Raw genomic sequence first — 22,006 nt, forward strand, 5'->3', positions numbered from 1 at the left:
TAATTATTCTCCAGATGTGCTTTTAAAAAATAAATTTAAGAAAGGAAAAATTATCCAGATGTGACTAGTACGTCTGATGTACTTTGACCTTCACATTTTGATCAGCAGCTGCTCACCTGGGACATTGAGCTAGTTGGCCTACACTTCCCTCCTAATGCAGATTCAGAGGAGGAATGTAAACAAGAGCAGGCTGTACTTTTGGAATTTTCTTGGCTCTTTCACAAGTCATCTCTAGCTCTTGCTTCCTCTAAGGTCACATCAGTTAACATTTCCTGCTTTAATAACTATTGTCTTTAATTTTAACAATTTAATGCAGACATAGTCTAAGTTGTAGGAAATTAATATTTTAAATTATTACTTAAGCTCAGATTTGGTTAGTAAAGGGCTGTAATTTTCGAACTTAATTGCTTAAAATTGAGCACCTAAAACCAAATTTATACATTTTAATAAGTGTCCTGATTTTCAGAGGTACCATTGAGATCAATATTCAGCCATGACATATCGGCATCTGGGATTTTTATCTGCCTCAACATGTAGGTCCCTGTGCTTTTGATGGTTCAGCGCCTGCATTGGTGCTCTGGCATATTTGTTTTGGTGTTTAAGCGTTGAGGTGCCTATGCTGTCAGTGCTTCAGGACCTGTGTTTGTTGGTGCTCAGCACCTGCTTTGGTGAATCAGCATCAGTATATTTGTAGAGTTCCAGCAAAAGTGGTTGTGGTACTTCAGCTCCTATGTCATGGTGCTCCCTGACAGAGGGAAACAGTATGATTGGATATTCCCATCTCTGGGCTGAATGTCTGGTACATCAGGTAGTTTAAATATACATTTCTGTGGTGAAGCAGTATTTATATTCCAGATAATCTTTATACTATCTTTCAATCTTTCTGAAGTCTACAAATATCAATTCTTCTCATCAGTCTGTGTTACTGAAAATAACCTCACTGACTGAAACATTGATTTTCTTCTCAGGGATTGTAACATGGGCGTTTGAGCTATTTTTTTTTAATTGATTCTGCATCCCGGACAATCCTGTCAATGAGATTGCACAGAATATAAATCAGCATGGAATGTGGCCCCTTACATTTTCAATGATGACCTTGGATAGTAATTAACATTACAAAATAAATGCACATTTGGCATATTTTGAGTGAAGCCATTCAGCTCTGATCTGACATGCTGTGGAAAGTGGAAATATCACTTTGTGGATAAAAGCATTCGCTAATCAGAGCGAGAACATGTAAATTATTTTCATCATTCAGCTTTTACTGAATAAGTGGTCTTATTATGAAATATTTGTATTATCCTACTAACAGGAAGGGTTTTTTAGTATAGATGCTGCTTACCACTAAAGAAAAAATTAAAGAAAAAAAATGTAGTGTTGATATCCCATTTACATTCCCACTGGGTTGCTGATTTAACACTGACAAGACCTACTGTCTCACTACCACATGGATATATGCATTAGAAAAAGGTATTTTCAGACAGCCGATTAATTTTTAAAAGTGCCTATATTTTAATTTAATAAAAGCAAAACAGTATTCTGATAATATGATCACTTCTTTTCAGAGATTTTTATAGATCTATTTCCTCAATTATTCGAATATGTGCTCCAGTGTTTCTTGTACTAACAGATCTTTATTCATTTATACTTGCTCAGGGCTAGATCTACCATAAGGGATAAAAATAGCAAGGGCAGTAAAACATCACTACTTTTACTAACCACTCATAGGTGACACTGAGCTAGAAGTGGGTCAATTTTTGCTATTTTAATAAATATTCCATATTTTCAAATTATAGAAATACATGTCCCTTAACCAGTTTGAGAAATAATGCTTCTGTTTGCAGGCATGTGGCAGTTTAGATCAATACTGCAGCTGTAGCATGAATTAAGGAAGGAGGATAGTCTTGTGATTAAGGCAACTGGAATCAACTCCCAGTTATGTCACAGGTTTCTTATGTGACTTTGGGCAAATTGCTTAATCTATCTGTTCCTCAGCTTTGCATCTCTAAAATGGGGATCTACATTCCCTTTCTCCCACCCTTTGTTAGTCTTGTATATTTTCACTGTTATTTGTGGAGCAGTGCACTTTTTTACTGTGTATATATACAGTGCCTAGCACAGTGGGGTCCCATTTGGGACTTCTAAACACTACTATGAAGCTTATAAAGATGAAATGTATATTTTTAACAAAAGTAGCACTCAGGAAAATTGTGCACCTTACTGGATGACTAATTTAAACTTGTAGGGTCAGATCCCAGAGTACAGCTAAAATGTACAGAACCGAAATAAAGGGGTGCTGTTTTGAGTTGGGTTAAAGCTTTCATTTGTACTGCCCTGATCTTTGTGGTGGTGTGCATATTTTTTCTTTCTTGTGGTCTGTTAGACTGAAGGCTACTCTGATCGTTTTCGGGGGGGTGAAAATCTAACCCAGGATCTGCATAGCAAAGGGGATCCAGACCATGTCCCCTTTTCATTAACCATGTTCTATAGCTTTAGCTCAATGGGCTATAGCTTCCTTTTCCCACTATGCTGGTAGCAGGGATTGTGTATGGAATTTGAGTACCAAGGTCTGCACACCGTTATAGGATCATCCTTCATTGTGGTGTTCTTCCCTGGGTCACTAACACTTGCAGCCAAAGTGACATTAGTACAGAGCAGTCACATTACATCCAAAGATGTGCTGCATAATTTGAATGGGCAAAAATGTATAATATGAAAAGCTTTTTTGTCTGTTCCCCTAAAAAAAAATAAAAATAAACAAAAATCGTTTAAAAAAAAAACTTTTTGTGAAAAATTTTTTCGTCAAAATTTTCATGTTTTCATGAAATTTTCCACAAAACTTTACAATTTCTTTTACTGAAATCATTTAGAACATTTATCTTATTTTTAGTTATCTGAATTTTTGTTTGCTAAAACCACTGTTTACTTACTGAAAACCAGGTTTTCAGAAAACAAAACTCCACCAAAAGAACCCCAGAAGAACAGCTGAAAAATGGGAACGTTTTCATAAAATTGTTTTCCTAGTTTTACAACCAGCTAGCCCCATAATCATCTTCTCCTTTTGTTAACATTACTATTCCAAATAATTATCATCAGGAAAATCTGCCCATCTAATTTCTCAACTATATATTGAACAGGTGTTGACTATAGATATTCTTGTTTTTAAAACAGCTTCAGGCTCTTCTTCAAATATGGTCAAAACTGCCTCCTAGAGAAGCATTAGAGTTGCTGGATTTCAATTATCCAGACCAGTATGTGAGAGAATATGCAGTGGGCTGTTTAAAGCAAATGAGGTAAGTTATGGTAATTGTTCAGCTGTAAAAGTATAATTGCATTCTACTTTTTTTACAAGGGAAAAAAGGACTCAATCAAAAATGGTCTAAGAACACATTCTTTCCCACACAAGGATCCCCAAGTAAAACAATACATACAAACAATTAGATAAACTCTTTTAGAATGGCCCAGTTATAGTCTAGTCTGGCAGCCCATTAACACCTCAGTATACTGCCATGGGGGGAACAAAGTTTATGTCCTTCCCTTCCAAGAAGAGACTGGCAGTGTCCTAATCCCACAGAAAGGGAATATCTTTCCTCCCCACTTAAGGCATCTACACTTACTGGGGATCAGTGCTGCAGTGATCGATGCAACGGGGGTCGATATAGCAGGTTTAGTGAAGACCAGCTAAATCGACCATAGATCATTCTCCCATCGACTCCGGTACTCCACCAGAATGAGAAAAGTAAGGGAAGTCAACGGGAGAGCATCTCCCTTCAGTGCAGCTTGGTGTAGACACCGCAGTAAGTCAACCTAAGCTATATCGACTCCAGCTATGTTATTCACGTAGTGTAGACAAGGCCTTAGTCAGTGGGAGAATCACTATAATGTGGGGCCTTTGATAAGGAGAAGTACATGGAGAGTGAAATACTGTGAGGATCACAAACCAGCTACTCTGTGCCTGAAAATAGTGGCCCAATTACTCGCTGTACCATTTAATAAAAAGCTAAGATTTGATAGAGTTGTTCATTTCAGTTTCTTCTTAGAGGTAGGTTTCAGAGTAGCAGCCATGTTAGTCTGTATCCACAAAAAGAAAAGGAGGACTAGTGGCACCTTAGAGACTAACAAATTTATTTGAGCATAAGCTTTCGTGAGCTACAGCTCACTTCATCGGATGCATCCAAAGCTTATGCTCAAATAAATTTGTTAGTCTCTAAGGTGCCACTAGTCCTCCTTTTCTTTTTTCTCAGAGGTAGTTTCCCCTGCTTGCAGTTCTTTCTTCATAGTGTATATTTCTGCTGTTGTATAAATTTAGCCCCAGAACAAGTTGAACTTTATCATTTGCAGAATTACTGCACGTCTCCTGTCCTTGACTCCTGAACTTTGTAAGTGATGAACAGCTTTTTATTGTCAAGGCTAGGTTATTGACAAAATATTTTGACTTCTTTCAAATGTAAACAAGTAATTGCTCTGTTAACCCTGGCTCACCAAATAATGCTGAATTGGTTCATCCGGAATGATTATTCTTAGCAATGTTTCCAAAGCAAAATTCCCTTCAACAGAATATAAGAACTCAGTTTCAGACATTTTTATATGCCTGATAGAATACCAAAAGTAAAAATGTAAAGAAAATGTAATCTAAATGGTGATGAATAATAGAATGGATGGAAGGGACCGTGTGAGGTCATCTAGTCAATCACCCCCATGCTGAAGCAGAGCCAAGTGTATCCAGACCATCCCTAACAAGTGTTCGTCTAACCTGTTCTTAAAAGCCTCCAATGATGGGGGTTCCAAAACCTTTTTTAGTAACTTATTCTCGTTAGAAAGTTTTTCCTAATATCTAACATAAATCTCCCTTACTGCTGATTAACCTGATTACTGCTTGTCCTACCTTCAGTGGGTATGAACAGCAACTGATCACCATCCTCTTTATAACAACCCTTAACATATTTGAAGACTGTTGGCAGGTCACCTCTTAGTTGTCTTTGCTGAAAGCTAAACATATCCAGATTTTTTTCTAAACCTTTCTTCATAGGTCCTGTTTGCTAACCCATTGAGCATTGTTGCTCTCCTCTGGACTCTCTAGACACATCTTTCTTAGAATGTGGCACCCAAAACTCCAGCTGAGACCTCACCAGTGCTAAGTAAAGTAGAACAATGATCTCCCATATCTTCTATATGACATTCCTGTTAATACACCCCAGAAAGATATTAGCCTTTTTCGCAACTGTGTTGCATTGTTGGCTCATAATCAGTTTGTGATCTACTATAACTAAGTCTTTTTTAGCAGTACTACTGCCTAGCCAGTTATTCCACATTTTGTAGTTCTGCATTTGATTTTTTTTCCCTTCTTAAATTTAGTACCTTTCACTTGTCTTTATTGAATGTCATTGTGTTGATTTCAGACCTATTCTCTAATTTGTTAAGGTCTTTTTGAATTCTAATCTTCTCCTCTGAAGTGCTTGCAACCCCTCCCAGTTTGGTGTCATCCACAAACTTTGTAAGTGTACTCTCCATGCCATTATCCAAATCATTAATGAAAGTATTGAATAGTACTAGACTCAGGACAGACCCCTGCAGGACTCCACTAGGTAAATCCTTCGAACTTGATAGTGAACCATTGATAACAGAGTATGTTTTTTCAACCAGTTGTGCACCCACCCTATTGTAATTTCATCTAGCCCACATTTCTCTAGTTTGCTTATGAGAATGTAATGTGGCACTGTGTCAAAAGCCTTACTAAACTCAAAATATATAATGTCTACTGTTTCCCACACAGTCTAGTTGGCCAGTAACCTTGTTAAAGAAGGAAAATATGTTTGTTTGGCATGATTTATTCTTGACAAATACATGTTGGTTATTACTTTTTACCCTATTGTCTTCTAGATGAGGGGTGGACAAACCTTTTGGTCTGAGGGCCACATTGGGATTGCAAAACGGTATGGAGGGCCGGGTAGGGAAGGCTGTGCCTCTGCAAACAGCCTGGCTCCCGTCCCCTTCCCACCCCCTGACTGACCCCCTCAGAACTCCCGACCCATCCACCCCCCCGCTCTTTGTCCCCTGACCACCCCCTCTCAGGAACCCACCCTCTATCCAACCCCCCCTGCTTCCTGTCCCGCCACCTCCTGGGACCCCCTGATACCCCAGGAACCCACTCCCTATCCAACCCCCCACCCCGAACCTCCGCTACATCCAACTGCCCTCTGTCTGCCCCCCCAGGACCTCCTACCCCTTACCCAACTCTCCCCACCCACCCCCTTACCTTGCCACTCAGAGCGGCAGGATAGGCTTGTTGGAAAGCCTGGGAGGTGGGCAGGTGCAAGCCGTGCTGCCCGCATGGCGGCATACCTGCGGGGGAGGAGAGGGGCCGGAGGCAAGCCTCCCCAGCCGTGGGCTCAGGGGCCGGGCAGGACGCTCCCGCGGGCTGTAGTTTGCCCACCTCTGTTCTAGATAGTTGCAAATTGATTGTTTAACAATTTGTTCCAGGGTTTTTCCAGGTATCGAAGTTAGACTGACTGGTCTGTAATTCTCTGGGTGCTCTTTGTTCCTCTTTTTATGTTGGCCCTTCTCCAGTGCCCTGGGATCTCACCGATCCTCCAGGAGTTCTCAAAGATAATCACTAACATTCCAAGATTAATGACAGGTTTCAGAGTAGCAGCCGTGTTAGTCTGTATTCGCAAAAAGAAAAGGAGTACTTGTGGCACCTTAGAGACTAACAAATTTATTAGAGCATAAGCTTTCGTGAGCTACAGCTCACTTATGCATCCGATGAAGTGAGCTGTAGCTCACGAAAGCTTATGCTCTAATAAATTTGTTAGTCTCTAAGGTGCCACAAGTACTCCTTTTCTTATTCCAAGATTGCTTCAGCTAGTTTAGGTAGAAGTATTCTTGAGTGCATATCTTCAGGCCCTGCCAACTTGAATACACCGACCGTAGTTATCTAAATATCTTTAAACTGTTCTTTCTCTTGTCTGGCTTGTGTTCCTTCCCTCTTTTTGTTAATATTGATTGTGTAAGCATCTGATCACCATTAACCTTTTTAGTGAAGACTGAAGTAAAATAGTCATTAAACTTCTCAGACTTCTTGGTGTCATCAGTTATTAGTTCTCTTCCATTGCGAAGTCACAGACCCGCGTTTTCCGTCATCTTTCTCTTGCTCCTAATATACTTTAGAACCTCTGCCTGTTGCCTTTTATATCCCTTGCTAGGAGTAACTCATTTTTGCACTTTAGCCATTCTGAATTAATGCCTACGTTTGTGCTATTCTTTACTACTGATCCTTAGTAGTTTGTCCATGTTTCCACTTTTTATAGGATTCCATTTTGATTGTCAGGCCATTAAAGAGCTCCTGATGGAGCCAGGTTGACCCCTTGCTATTCCTCCTGCCTTTCTTTCACATTGGGATAGTTTGCTGCTGTGCCTTTAATATTGCTTCTTTGAGAAACTTCCAGGTCTCTGAACTTCTTTTTCTCTTAGATTTCTTCCCATGGAATTCTACCTACCGGTTCTTTGAGGTTGTAAAAGACTATTTTTTGAGTCCATTGCCCTTATTCTTCTGCTTTCAGTCCTTAATGTACCACCACACAGCAGAAAAATACTTGTATTCTAGGCTTTCTTAAAAATTCTAAAACAGATTCTTACAAATAAATAATAGTTATAAATGAAGTATTATCTTTGTTGGAATTTATGCTACAACAGATTTCAAACTTCTATCCAAATTAAACTTTTTCAGAATGCCACTTTAAACATGCTACCAACTATCATGATTGAGTTTTTAGAAACTTTTAAAGTTTTTAATTTTTACTTTTGTGTCTGTTTTCGGTAAAGAGTTCTATAGGTAATTCAGAAGTGTAAAATCTAGAAAGTTCAGGGGGGAAGTTCAGATATGTCCTGACATTGCTAAAGCAACAAAGTCAGTACATAAAAAATAGAGAATGCAAGTGTTTATTTCTCTTGGAAATAGATGGTTTCCTGGAAAGATGTATGTTATGTTTGAGAAGGAATACATTTTTTTTCAATTATACAGAACAATTAAGTAATAAAAAGGGGTGCTTGAAAAGTTATTTGGGTGGCTTTTTTTGGATGAATTATTGAATACTACTTTAGTTATGGAGTTTTTTGGTTTATTTACTTGTTTGTTTTAAATTTTGGCTGCTCTTGACATCTTTTTATGATAGCCATTCTAAACCAACATGCCATATTTTCATTTTTTAGAGCTACCTGATTGCAAAATTATTCAGGTGAAATTGGTGCTGAACCTCAAACAGTTATAGGCTGAAATTTTAATTCAGATCTTGGGTGCTGTGGTTGCATAGATATAGAGCTACCCATTTAACTTCAGATGCAGCTGGAACCTCACAGAGGGGCTGACAGAATTGTAAGGCCACACAGACATCTTGTAGCTCACCTTGACTGTCTCATTAGAGCCATAGAATGACCTCAACATTTGGATAAGCTTGAAGATTTCTTATCTGTAAAATGGATTAAAGATCAAATCCTTGGAAATGGCAGAACTGTACTTAGTGCACTCCCTTCGACCTGGGGCCACTAAGAATCTGTTTTTCCCCCTAAAGACAAAGATTGGCCATTTATTCACCTTTACTCTTACCTAGCATCCCTGAGTAAGTTTACTGAGTTTCACTGACCTGGATTGGGAGTTGCTGGAGTTTATTTTTTTAGGTGATTAGGTGTCCATTCCAGTCATGCCTCTTGCACCACGTGAGGGGGTTGGGGTGAGCCTGAGCTGTTGCCAGAGATCCATCTCCGCAGTCAGGGTAATTGAAAGAGGAGACAAGAATCTGTTTCATAGATTCATAGATACTAAGGTCAGAAGGGACCATTCTGATCATCTAGTCTGACCTCCTGCACAATGCAGGGCACAGAATCTCACCCACCCACTCCTATGAAAAACCGCACCTATGTCTGAGCTATTGAAGTCCTCAAATCATGGTTTAAAGACTTCAAGGAGCAGAGACTCCTCCCTCAAGTGACCCATGCCCCATGCTACAGAGGAAGGTGAGAAACCTCCAGGGTCTCTTCCAATCTGCCCTGGAGGAAAATTCCTTCCCGACCCCAGATATGGTTATCAGCTAAACTCTGAGCATATGGACAAGATTCACCAGCCAGATACTACAGAAAATTCTACAGAAAATGCTGTTATGAAGCGTTGAAGGCAGTTAATCTGACCACACACAGAGGAAAAAATTCCTGTTGATTTCAGTAGATTTCACCCAAAGCATTTTATGCCTCTTGATTTCCATCTGAAGTTTCTGCTCTAAACATAATGGTGTCTCTCCTTATCATTCAAGGTCTTCTAGAACCTCTTTGGCAGTTTCACACTCAGCCTACATGCATTATTTTTTCTTCCTCATTTGCCCGAAAGGTGGAAACTTTTCCTATTAGATGTGGACTTTACCATTGTTACAGACTGTGTGTGTGTGTGTTGTTTTTCAAGAATCGATTAATCCAGTTACCTGCTGTTTACAAGATTTTATCTCCTTCCAGTGATGAAGAGCTCTCTCAGTATCTTCTCCAGCTTGTGCAAGTTCTGAAATATGAACCTTTTCTCGATTGTGCCCTCTCCAGATTCCTGGTAGAGAGAGCACTTGCTAATAGGAGGATAGGGCAGATGCTATTTTGGCATCTAAGGTAAGAATTTCCCCTTTTTACTAGTGTGGGTGGTGTGCATCCTCAGCAGGCAGAATGAACTCTTTCATACCAAATACATGTTCTTGAGGATTTTTCATCGTAGCTATTCCCCAATATTGTATATTTCTTGATCTTGTGATTCCTTAACTTTGATGTTGATAACATGAAATTCTTCATAAAAAGGGTTAAAAATCAGAAAATGTAATAACAGTAGCGCAATTTCCAAAACAAAAGCTACATTTAAAAAAAATTAAATTGCTCCATTTTGGAATTAATATTGTCATACATTTGGAAGTCTTATTTCTATAATTTGTTCAGCATATAAATTTAAATGTTTTATTTGCATTGGAAATGCAACATTTATACCTCACAAGTTTGAATGAATTTCACTTTTATTTGAATTCTTGTTGAGACATTACATTTCTTTGATTCTTAGTTGCCACTTTTTAAAGGCAAGAATAGAAAGGCCTTTCTGTGAATGACAAATATCTTGTAAGAAGGGCTTTCGTTTGTCTTAAGCTTAGAAATGCAACTTGCTGTTGTTGTTTTTACCTAAAAAGAAAGTAAATACAGTACTACATTTTTAATTTTTTTGTGGAGGATAATTAGCTTTTGTCCTAATACCTTTAAAATGGTTTGTTTTGGAGGAAGGGGGACTCCTCTGGAAAATTTCCGCATTCCTCATGAACCCTTGAGACTGCCTCCATTTTTCCTCACAATACCCCTGCTACTCTAGCATAACTGAAGCCTAGCCAGCATCATTCCCTCCATAGTTTATCAACACCATTTCTGGCCAAAGAGGTATTGAAGACTGATATAAAAGCATTCCTTCCTTCCTAGTGATTTAAAATGCCTCTGAAATATTCCTAGGCCAAAGAATAAGGAAACTGTAATAGAAACCGACTCTTCTGCTTCAAAGTCTAGCACCCAGCTATTGAACTATGCTGCTGTCCTTTGGGAAAGTGGCCCTGCATTAGGATTTTGTTTTTTCAAAAGTAGTTTTGCATTTTAGTTAAATCAGAGTTTTGTGTTTAATTGCAGTAGTAATAAGTTCCTATTGTAAGAGCTTGAAGATTTCTTATCTGTAAAATGGATACAATCTATCTTTGCAACTCAGTGTTTTTTTTCTGTTTTCACATCATGCTTCCTGTAGGTCAGAGGTGCACATACCTGCTGTCTCCGTACTGTTTGGTGTAATACTTGAAGCTTACTGCCGTGGAAGTATTGCTCACATGAAAGTGCTTTCCAAACAGGTATTGGTTATTTAAATATTTGTTTTCACTTATTCCTGACTTGCAAGTGAAATCGATGATATGGGGTTCAGCTGCTAGCTCCTTTCATAAGAACAACATCTGTGTGTGAAAAGGGAAGGGAGGTAAAGAGAAGAAACGGCTAGTGAGAGAGACGGAGGAATGGGGAGCCCGTGCCCCAGGCCACTGACACAGGAAGTAGCAAGCGGTGGGGGAGCACCAGAGGAGGAAAGCTCTCCTGCATGGCAGCCATTTAACTATTCCTGATACTTGTAAATAGGGTGCATGCATCCCAGGGAGAACAATGGATTTAGAAGATTACTCTAAAGGGTCACTTCCTGCAGCTTTGGCTTTTGTTAAAGGTAATTCAAACTGTTGCTTTAATAAGGAGGCTGAAATAATGCCTTAACAAGTTTAATGGAGTCTACATAGCTCACTGTAATGAGAATGACAAAAGACATAATATTTGCTATCACTGTGGAGGTACCAGTCAAGAGCAGAGTTGAGGTTCATTTCTAAACATATATGTGCTGCTGTTAATGATCTGCCAATGTTTATATTGCCGAGCTCATTCTGAAGAGTTTAATGTGTCAAAATTGCATTGGCTTAAAACCTGGGCTGCTACAGTGATACATATTTCTGAAAAACAGAGGTAATATCTCTGTCCGATGTATTTAATGGTCAGCAAATATATAAACTGAGAGGAGGCAACAAAAAGCAACCCAATTAGAAATTGTATGATCAAAATTTTCTTTTAGTTCTGATCACATCTGAGTTACAACTGTATCTCAAGAAGTAAATGAAATCGGAATGTACCATTGTTCTTCTCTCTTACTGCTGTTCAAAAAGCATTAAAAAGCCATCTCTTACACAAATGTGCTTGTTAGTATTGTTAAAAATCATGAAAAGACTAGGTGATGAAATGCTGTCAGTAATAGACTTAAGGTCAGTGAAGTTTTTTGTACACTTCTCAGGAAACAAATGTCAACACAATCAAAGAAGGGGCAAAAAAATTCCCAACTGTGCAAACACGGAAGAAATTCAAAGTAGAAATACTTCAAAAAGTTCCTGTTTGTTCAGCACAGGTTCCATTTTGTCCCCTTGTCACTGGTGTTTGTACAGCTCCTGGAATTGTGGAAAAGCAGAGTGCTTTTGGTTTTGACAGATGGCTGACCTGGCAGGTCCTCCACTGCCTCAGTTTTATAATCAAACTGCATACAGCTTCCACAGCATCCTGCCTGACAGCTTATCTATAGAAACGTTGAGCTTTAACTCAACACCTTATAGATTAGGCTGAAGTTTCCTTGTATAGAAACTAACTGTTGCAAATCTGAAAGTAGAATATCCTTGAGTGAATAATAATCAGCGTTAGATTATTGATCAGTTAGCTTTGGTTTAAAGAGGATTTTATGTATACAGTTATAATAAAGATCCATTTTATAACCACTAATCGCTAGTTGAGATTAAAATATAGCATGCACATGTTAATATGTTAATCAGTAGCAAGCCTAGACAGAATGTACAAAGGGCTTTGCTATATTGACATTCGGTGCTGTAATGTCACTGCATTTTCTTCAGTGTCTTTTCTCAAAAAGATTGCCACAAAGGAATAAATAGTTCAGTGAACATCACAAAGTATAATACGATATTGGTTACAGATAATTGTCCAGTTACAAGCAACAAAATTTAAAGTTGTTTGTTAAATAATAATAATCTCTTATAGACCCCATTAATCAAGGTATTTAAGTATGTGCCTAACTTCCTCACATGAGCAATGTCAGTGAAGTCAGTTGAAGGTAATGGGACTACTCAAATGCTTAAAGGTTAGGGACATGCTTAAGTACAGTTGATTGTGGGCCATATAGCACTTTTCATCCATAGTTCTCAAAGCACTTTTAACTCATTCTTGGTAACATTAAAGTTTCACTGCAATGTGGATTTAATAAAATAAAAAACATACTTGCTTTTATTGAATTTCCCACAGATATACAATATGTCTTACCTGTGTGGCTAAGGTCAAACAATTGTGATCAGAGAAACATTCCCCCCCCCAATAATTTAATTAGGGAGCAGTAACAGTTTTACAGCTCTTTGCCATATAAATATAGGAAACAGAATCATTACAACAGTGAACTTTTGCTTAGAGACATTATACAGAAATATAGTCATCAGATCTCTCTGCTAACAGAGTGCTACCATATTAACAGAGTGAACATTACACCACCAATGACATGTCATTTCTAGTGATTTTAATAAATTGAGTGATAACACACATTTAACAGACCAGGCATGTTTATCAAATGTTAATATTCCAAAAACATTGGACAGGTGTGCTGGGTTTTTTGCAGGTGAATGTTCTTTGAGTATTGAATAAAATTAAGCCAATTATCTAAGTACTTGTTTATCCTCTGTTTTTTCTGGGTTTGTGATTGCTATGGAAAAATTAGTATAACCACAACTTCCCATATGTTTTTTTTTTTTGAACCATTCCTCTAGAATTGGACTATTTTTCTTTTTCCAGTTAGATGCTTTCAGTAGGTGAGCAGCTACTACTAGATGAGAGAATAATTCTTCATTTCCTTTTGGGTGACCATTTCTGGAAGCCCCAGGAGATTACCAAAAGATAATTTAGTAATATCCATCAATTTGTGATATTTGATTACTGATTGCATTCCAGTACTTTCTGGGGTTGCAACTTTCCAAACCCCACCCTGCCTCACCCCTTCTCCGAGGCCCTGGACCTGCTCACTCCATCTCCCCTCCCTCCATCATTCGCTCTCCCCCAGCCTCACTATTTTCAGTGGGCAGGTGGTTGGGATGTGGGACGGGGGGTGAGGGCTCCTGGGTGGAGCCAAAAATGAGGCGTTCAGGGTGCTGGAGGGAGCGCCAGGCTGAGGCGGGTGTTGAGGTATGGGAGGGGGTAAGAGCTCTGGTGTGGGGCTGGGGCTGAGGGGTTCAGAGTGTGGGAGGGGGTGCAGGCTCTGGGGGGGAGTTTGGGTGTGGGAGGGGGCTCAAGGCTGGGACAGGATTTGGGTGCGGGGAGGGGGCGGGTTCTGGGAGGGAGTTAGGGTGAGAGAGGGGGTTCTAAGCTGGGTCAGAGGGTTGGGGTGTGGGAGCGGGTTTGGAGTGCAAGCTCCGGGCGACACTTACCTCAGGCAGCTCCTGGAAGCAGACGGCATTTCTCTCCAGTTCCTTGGCAGAGGTGCGGCCAGGCAGCTCTGCATGCTGCCCATGTCCTAAGGTGCCACTCCCACAGTTCTCATTGGCAGTGGTTCCTGGCCAATGGGAGCTGTGGAGTCAGTGCTAAGGGCAGAGACAGCACATGGAGCCCCTGTGACCATGCTTCCACGTAGGAGCCAGAGAGAAATCTTGGCCGCTTCCAGGACTCATGCCTTAGCCCCGCTGTTCTGCCGATGGGACTTTTAATGGCCTGGCCAACAGCACTGACCGGAGCCGCCAGAATCCCTTTTCTACTGGGCATTCCAGGAAAACTGGACTCCTGGCAATCCTAGTACTCTCTAATGACTGGACATGTCCACCATGTATGCATAGTTTCCTTTTCCATCACAATTTCTCCAGTTTATCCCCCATTCAGTCTATCTATATTTTTTAACCTGTCTGGTGTGAGCTACCATTAAATAGTGTCTTAAAAAGAAATTTTCTTTTATTGTGCTACAGAGTGAGATTACTGGTCCTCTTTTCCTGATCAAACCCTATTCCTCTGGGGTTATTTGTCTATCCAGATCCTTTTCCCAGCATGTCATATATGGACTTTTTTGGTTAGGAAAGTTGTCTACAAAGACTGATACAAACTAGTTAATTTTTGTTTGTTTGTTTCCTAATTGACCGGACACCATTGCTTCTATTACAGTTAGCTTTCTGTATGAAAGAGTTTTTCTAGAAAGCTGAGAAACGTAATGTCTGATTTGAAAGTTCTGGTATTATGGGAGAGTAGGCTAGTTAGTTTTGATCTCTAAATAAGTTAGCAAACTTTCTTTACTAAATAGCTGGCAAACTGTATATATTCCATAGCCTTCCCAGTCTTTAAAGCTTTCTGGTTAATGATTTGGATTATAATGTGGATTATTTGCAATGGGTATCATTGGCAAGGGAAAAAAACTTACCTCAGACAAACCATTTCTAACTTAGTAGTTTTTTTGTCCTCCCCTCAGTTCATTTAAAAGTGAATCAACGGTAGTGAATAACTAACAAAAATATTTAGAGTGAATTTCTGGTCCCATTTAAATCAATGACAAACTCCCATTAACTTCTATGGAGCCAGGATTTCACTTTTTAATTGTCAGTGAAGATAGGAAAATCAAACGGATAAGTCCCATTTTAATGTTATAATAGGGTAGTTTCCAAGTGTTTGTTATAATGGTGGGTGAAATGGAGGGGTTTAGCACAATTTTATTAAACCCGTGTTCGCCTATGGCCCTAGTCCGGCAAAAACTTAAACTTAAGCATGTGCTTAATTTTTTGTGGGATCAGTGGCATGATTATACTGAGCTGATATAAGCCAGTTAAAGCAAGGTGCCTGAATCCATATTTAGATTCTTAAATAATTGTTTTTTTCAGAGGTGATGAATGCCCACTGCTCCCACTGACTTCAATATGAATGTAGGTGCCAAATTTTAGGCATCTAGTTTGAAATTTGGCCAGAGTTCTTAGAAGTATGTTGTATATGGAAGAGATAATGTATGTATATAGACAATACACTAAAATAAGTTTTATGGGGAAAATTTTCAAAAACACCTACGTTTTATTCTCCAAAATGATTTAGGAGCCTGTCTCATTGAAAGTATGTGGGACTTAGACTCCTGAGTGCCTTTGTCACTTTTGAAAATGCGACTTCGAAGTCTAAGGCACTTAAGTGCTCTTGAAAGTTTTACTCTCTTTTCAGAAATGGCATCTTCATTACAATCCACTCTTACTATATTGAAAGAAACCTGTTACTATTGCTGGCTTTAATATTTTAGCCAAATCTTTAATTGGCCTTTTATTTTGAAAATGAGACTTTGCATTTGTAGTTGTATAATATGGATTTCAAATTATCCTTGTATTTAGAATTTCATAAATGATTCAGAAATTAATACTTCAAAAAATCTGTTTCAGGTTGAAGCCCTCAATAAATTGAAGACCTTAAATAGTCTAATAAAACTGAATGCCATGAAGCAAAGCAAAGCAAAAGGAAAAGATGCAATGCACACGTGTTTAAAACAAAATGCATACAGAGAAGCACTTTCTAACCTCCAGTCTCCTTTGAATCCCTCTGTTATACTATCAGAACTATAGTAAGTTATATATGATTGTCTGTTTACATTTTCACCATAACTTTAATATGGAAACACTTTGATGTCTGTGAAGCTCAGCAGGAGCTCTGACACAGTACATTTTCAAGGGTGGGAGAAGGTCTGTCTGTCTGTCTGATATCATCCTAACTGTGTAAGCAAATTTCTTCTTTCTTAAGGGTAAGATGTCAGTTTTAGTTTGGGGTTGAAGATTTTTGCTATCCACCTTAAAACTTAATGCTCTTTCTGATCTTGTAGTTATATATATAAACCTAAAAGTGAATCAGAGTACAGTCTTGGCTTCTGTTCAGAACAATAAACACGTTAGCCATTAGAATACTATGCTCAGCAGTTAAATACAAACAGAAAACTGTAAAATTTGAATGGGTTGGATTTAAAGAAGGTCATGTATTTTCTTAGAAAATACAGACAGCTATTTCAGGCATTAGGTTTAGTAATTTCCAGATATAAATTTATATAGATATAGATAAATGTAAATTTGCAAAGTATAACTCGCATGAGAGTGCTGAAATCAAAGTTTTGAATGGCATTCAACCAAAGTATAAAACAATTCCACACTAGAACTCTAAAACTTTTTATTGCACTTCATTCTTACAAATAAAAAGTGTTTACTTAATTGAGTAAAATAGTTGTTGTATTTCCCTCCAGTGTTGAGAAGTGTAAATATATGGATTCTAAAATGAAGCCTTTATGGATAGTATACAACAATAAGATGTTTGGAGGGGATCTTTTTGGGATCATCTTTAAAAATGGCGATGGTAAGTGACGTTAAGAATTTATATTTTTTGCTTCTCCTTTTTTCTTTTCATTTAGACTGTATAGCTTTTTTATTGCCATAAGTTACCCATGCCTTCCCATAACTCGAAAAGCAGATACTATTAAGCCTAACCCATTAGAAACCCATCCATATGTCATTTTATCTGTTAGGGCTCCATATTTTTTACTAGCTCCATTTAACCTTTGGGACTGATGTAGTATTTGATTGGGCAGTATTCTTTGAATAAAATGTAATAATGTTTTCTTGGTACTTGGTCCTGCTAGTGAAGGCAGGGGACTGGACTCAATGACCTTTCAAGGCCCCTTCCAGTTCTATGAGTTAGGTATATCTCCATATATTTCCTATGTATGTTTTGATGTAATAGACTACTGACTTTTTATTGCCTTTAATACAAACAACAGAAAATTATTTAATTAAAGTAGCATTTTTTTTAATCTTTATCTTGCAGATCTACGACAAGACATGTTGACACTCCAGATTTTGCGTTTGATGGACTTACTTTGGAAAGAAGCCGGTCTCGATCTCCGGTAAGAATTTTTTCTGAATCCAATACAAAGAGAATCCAGTTTCCCTGAGTAGATAAGGTAGTCTCTAATTGGTACAGTTTCACTTCTCATATCAGCAGTTATGTGGCTAATGCAATTACAGAATTTTTTCCCAAGTTTTCAGGCCTTCTGGTTAACAAATGTGCCTGCAGTTATCATGGTTTCACATGTAGTAGTTCTAAATGTATTCACAAGTTACATTCATATTCAAGCAATTATTTGATTATTGTCTGAAGACCACTATAAAGGTCTGAGGTGTTGTTCTGCAGTGCACGCTCTTTAACCTTAACTCTTACTTTGTTTTCCTGAATTCTCTTGCTTAGTTTTCCTGCAGTTCAGTGTGTTGATAAAGACTGATAAAGTGGACAAGGCTTTGGGAAAAATATATTAGTGCTGCCTTTGTGGCAAGGTCGTACAATCCAATCTGACTGAGTCTGTCTCTCTCCTGTGCCAGAAATCTTAACTGTTAACCCAGGGTCTTCAGCATAGCCTCTACACCACATAGTGAGGAATAGTCTTCAACAAGGCTGGAATCTGGGAGCCAGGTACCTATAGCTTTAGCAAAGGGAATTGACTGTTGAGGATGTGACTGTTTTCCTTGTCCCAAACTTATCTTCTCCACTGGACAAGACCTTTTGGGTGACAAGAATCCATCTGACTTAAACAGCCTCAATGCCCATTGAGCACTTAAAAGATAGAGGTTCATTATTAAAAGCGCACCTGCTGTGCCAGCTAGGATTGTCTTCGCTTCCTCAGTCTTTTTCTGATGAGCTTTCACTTGCCAGTGATTAAAATTCAGATTACCTTTTTGCTGCTCATTGTCCCAGCCTCGGACAATATGGACTCACAGTAAATGAGCCTGACTTTTCAATTAAGGGAGGAGTCCAAGAAAGCATCCCCAACTATTCCCTGCATTTTCTCCTCAAAGACTGTTCAGTGTTACAAAGGAACACCTCAAAATTACTAACACTGGCTTTCACAGCTCTCCTCAAAGGCCCTCCACATAGGTTTATCCTTCTTGAAACCTAGCAATGCTGCACCCCTCAACCCAGCTTATCCAAAAAATTGATTCATAATAGTCAAACAGTGCCAGGTTTCCACTTTTCACTCACAATTAACTCCTCCAAACTTTAGATTGCTGGTGGACAGGTGCAAATTTAAGGATTGACACCTATATAAAAGTGAATTCTGCAATAGCCAAAAGTTTTGGTAATTCCATTTTTGCCAGAGAAGTCAATACTACCTAACCCAGTGGTTCTCAGCATTTTTTGGTTTCTGACTCAAAATGGTCCAAATTATTGTGAGAAAGAAAGTAGTGAAGTGAATGGAAAATAATGTGCTTTTTTGTTGTGTACCAAGCAAATATGCTGTTACCTTTGTCATGGTGAAGTCGTCTTGTCATGTTATTTACACACATTTTTTCTCGCATTGAGTGACTGCTTTCATGCCATCAGTTGCTTTGTCTGTTTGGCTTTCTTTTGGAACTTAGGTCCAGATTTTTAAAGGCAATTAGGAATTGCTGCGTTCAGTGTTAAAATGCATAACTAATTTAGGAGCCTAAATCCCATCAACTGTCAATGGGAGTTAGGCTCCTAAGTGCCCAAATGAGTATTACAGATGAGATTTAGACTCCTAAATCATCTAGACGTTGCAGCATTGAACACAGCAAGGCCTAAATACTTTTAAAAATCTGGGCCTTAGTCTTTTGGTGACAGGAAACACTTGAATAAGGGTGTACCAGACAATTTTTATGATTCTTTGGTATATGTCAGGAATATATAGTTCTGGAAAACATTGTGATATTTTGTCATGTAATGATTTTGTAGATTAACTGTTAACTTGGTCTTTCAGAACTAATATAAATGTGCTTCATGTTGTGGTCCAGGAAGTGGTAGTCCTAGTTAGCATTCAATGCTGTGTATGTCCAAGGTAAAAACTTAGAAGGCAAATCTGTTTGCCAACCAGCGTAGAGAATTTTGACCAAAGAGCATAGTTATGTTTGGTTACAGCTAGGGGGACTAGCCATTGGCTGAGCCATGAATTATCGAGGGGGCTAGCCACTGGTTGAGCTGTGAACTAGCTAGGGGTGGGGCTAGCTACTGTGTTGAATTCTGGGAGTGTGTGGATCTGGAATGCAACTTTGCAGTTCTTTAATAACCAGACCTAAGTGGCAGGTAGAAAAGGATTGGAAATTAGACACGTTAAGCTATTCATGAGTAGATATCCATATGGATCCCTTACAGGAGGATTTCAATATCCAATTGAGAAGTATTAGATCTGTGTGAGATCCAAAGGCCATGGAAGGAAATAAAAGATTCTTCCCCTGAGCTTTTTTTTTAAAAAATTCTCAAGGCAGCATGAATTGTCATTTTGATGTACTCAGAGTTATTGTATCACTGACCTACCAACTCCGGTTAAGCACATTAATCTCCTACAGTCCTTGTGCAGCTCTCAAACTAAGAATGCATTTCAGTGGCAAGTATATAGCATGGATGTGTTGAGCACCTTTGAGGTCATTTGTTTGCTTTGCTACCCTTAATTGCCCTTAATGGTCATTCTGGGGCAATGTTGAATGGGCTAGAATGTTTGAATACCAAATTCAGCTGACATGTATTTTTTGGAGATACAGAGAAAAGACAAAAGTATGAGGCCACTGTCTCTGTAAATACATCTTCCCCTGGTATGAATCTTCATTCACATCTTCAAGACAGGTTTCTATTAGTAGGGTGGCTTTTCCCAGAATGTCCAATACATATCAGTTAACTATTACTTTTCAAGGACTCATGACATCACCTTGAACAGAACTTCATTACCTTCTGGAAGGAGGTGGGCTCTTTACATAGAGTTTAAATCGGGATATGGACATCATGTCTCAAATATAAATGTGTCACACAAATTATTAAAATCATCCAAATTTATAGACTGATGAAATCAGGCTAGATATAGCCATCACAGCATGTCATTTTAGTATTTTTTCATAATTCAAGTATTTTTACTGGGTTGGACTCCCCTTTGATTTGTTGTTTTACTGACATTCATGTCTATTAGTTGATATTACTGGAAGTAGGTTTCGTACTACTACTTCGTGCCAAAAAGATGGCTTATGATCATCCCCTGCATATATTTATAACCCGTGTAGCTACTTCCATTAATAGCAGAGTCTCAACATTTCTGTAGAGTGCAAAAATGGCCACAAAGGAAACTTGCACAAAGTTCTTTGGGAGCAAATTATGTTCTTGTATATGCACTTGTAGTTTCATTATTGAAATCACTCTCTGAAGAACAGAATTTTTTTTTATTGCACAGCATATTAGTGTACCACTGTCTTTAAATGTTAATATTTGTCTTTTTTAACCCAAACTGAAACTGAATTCTGTATTTTATTTTGTTTGGTAATTTGTATTAAATTGGATTCTTACTTAAAATTTAAACTGGCAAGTGTTACAGTAGAGGGAAAGAAGAATGTAGACTAAGGTTCAAGACAGGACTAGGAAAAATTACTATCCCCCATCCACCCGCACCTCTCCCTCCCTTGGAGTAAGCATTTCAGTTCATTTGTTTGGAAACAGTTTGCACAAGTGCAAACTATCCTATTTCTGCAGAATTCTGGGATGTTTTTCACAGTGAAAAGTCTCTAGCATAGGAACCAAATACATTTTAAGTCCTTATTTATAATGACCCAAAAATAGACACAGGTAATCTAAAGATCTAAAAGGAGTAATCCAAAAATAGTTAATACTGTAATTTTTAATTTAAATAAAACCAAGGAATTTTGCAATGTTGAGGAGGGAATGGAGTTTGCCAAATCTCCCAGTGTCGTTTTAGCTGTTAAGAGAATACTGCCTATCACCGCAGGAAGAAAAGGAGTACTTGTGGCACCTTAGCGACTAATCACAAGGCTCCTTTTCTTTTTGCAGATACAGACTAACACGGCTGCTACTCTGAAACCTATCACTGCAGGAAATTGCCCTTGTGAATTTCTGTGCTGAAATTGAAACATCTTCTTAAGGGCATTTAGGCAAAAATTTTCTCTCAGCTTTCTATGGTGTATTTAAATAAGTGTCTGACTTAAGTTGGGTAACTAAAGGAATATTAGAGTTAAGATAATCAATGTGATCTCTCTTCAACCTTTTATACAGGGATCTCAGTTGTGTATGATGATTCATGCTATGTGAGGTGCAATACTTAGACTGATCATTTTCACTATGCCTAATTTTATCAGTTTAAGTCAGAACTTTAACTTTTTAATGTAGTTTTGTATTAATTTTAGTCAAATTTGAAGCATATTTAGCACAGTCTAATATAGCCCGAAGGCAAAGTGAACAGAGGCAGCAACATGTGGGACTGTTGCAAATAAGCCTAGTTTCTGTTTCATGTAAGGTAATGCATGCCTGGTGAAAGTAACTTTCTTTCTTTAGTTTTTTCTACTTCCGTGCTATGTTTAAATAAACCTCCAGTGAGTTAACTCTTAAATGCTCT

At 38.4% G+C, this 22,006-nt stretch overlaps 1 protein-coding gene across 10 annotated transcripts in view; it reads left to right on the forward strand.

Moving 5' to 3' along the window:
* Window positions 1-22,006, forward strand: part of PIK3CB (phosphatidylinositol-4,5-bisphosphate 3-kinase catalytic subunit beta) — a 215,510-nt gene that overhangs the window by 175,211 nt on the left and 18,293 nt on the right. For all 10 annotated transcript variants that reach the window (XM_043491820.1, XM_038416277.2, XM_043491825.1 and 7 more), the window contains 6 exons: window positions 3,172-3,293; window positions 9,499-9,642; window positions 10,796-10,895; window positions 16,008-16,186; window positions 16,853-16,962; window positions 17,431-17,509. In XM_043491820.1, the coding sequence (XP_043347755.1) occupies window positions 3,172-3,293; window positions 9,499-9,642; window positions 10,796-10,895; window positions 16,008-16,186; window positions 16,853-16,962; window positions 17,431-17,509 (734 nt within the window). The remainder of the gene's footprint in view (window positions 1-3,171; window positions 3,294-9,498; window positions 9,643-10,795; window positions 10,896-16,007; window positions 16,187-16,852; window positions 16,963-17,430; window positions 17,510-22,006) is intronic.

This window comes from Dermochelys coriacea, chromosome 9, assembly GCF_009764565.3.
Source record: "Dermochelys coriacea isolate rDerCor1 chromosome 9, rDerCor1.pri.v4, whole genome shotgun sequence".
Lineage (NCBI taxonomy): Eukaryota > Metazoa > Chordata > Testudines > Dermochelyidae > Dermochelys > Dermochelys coriacea.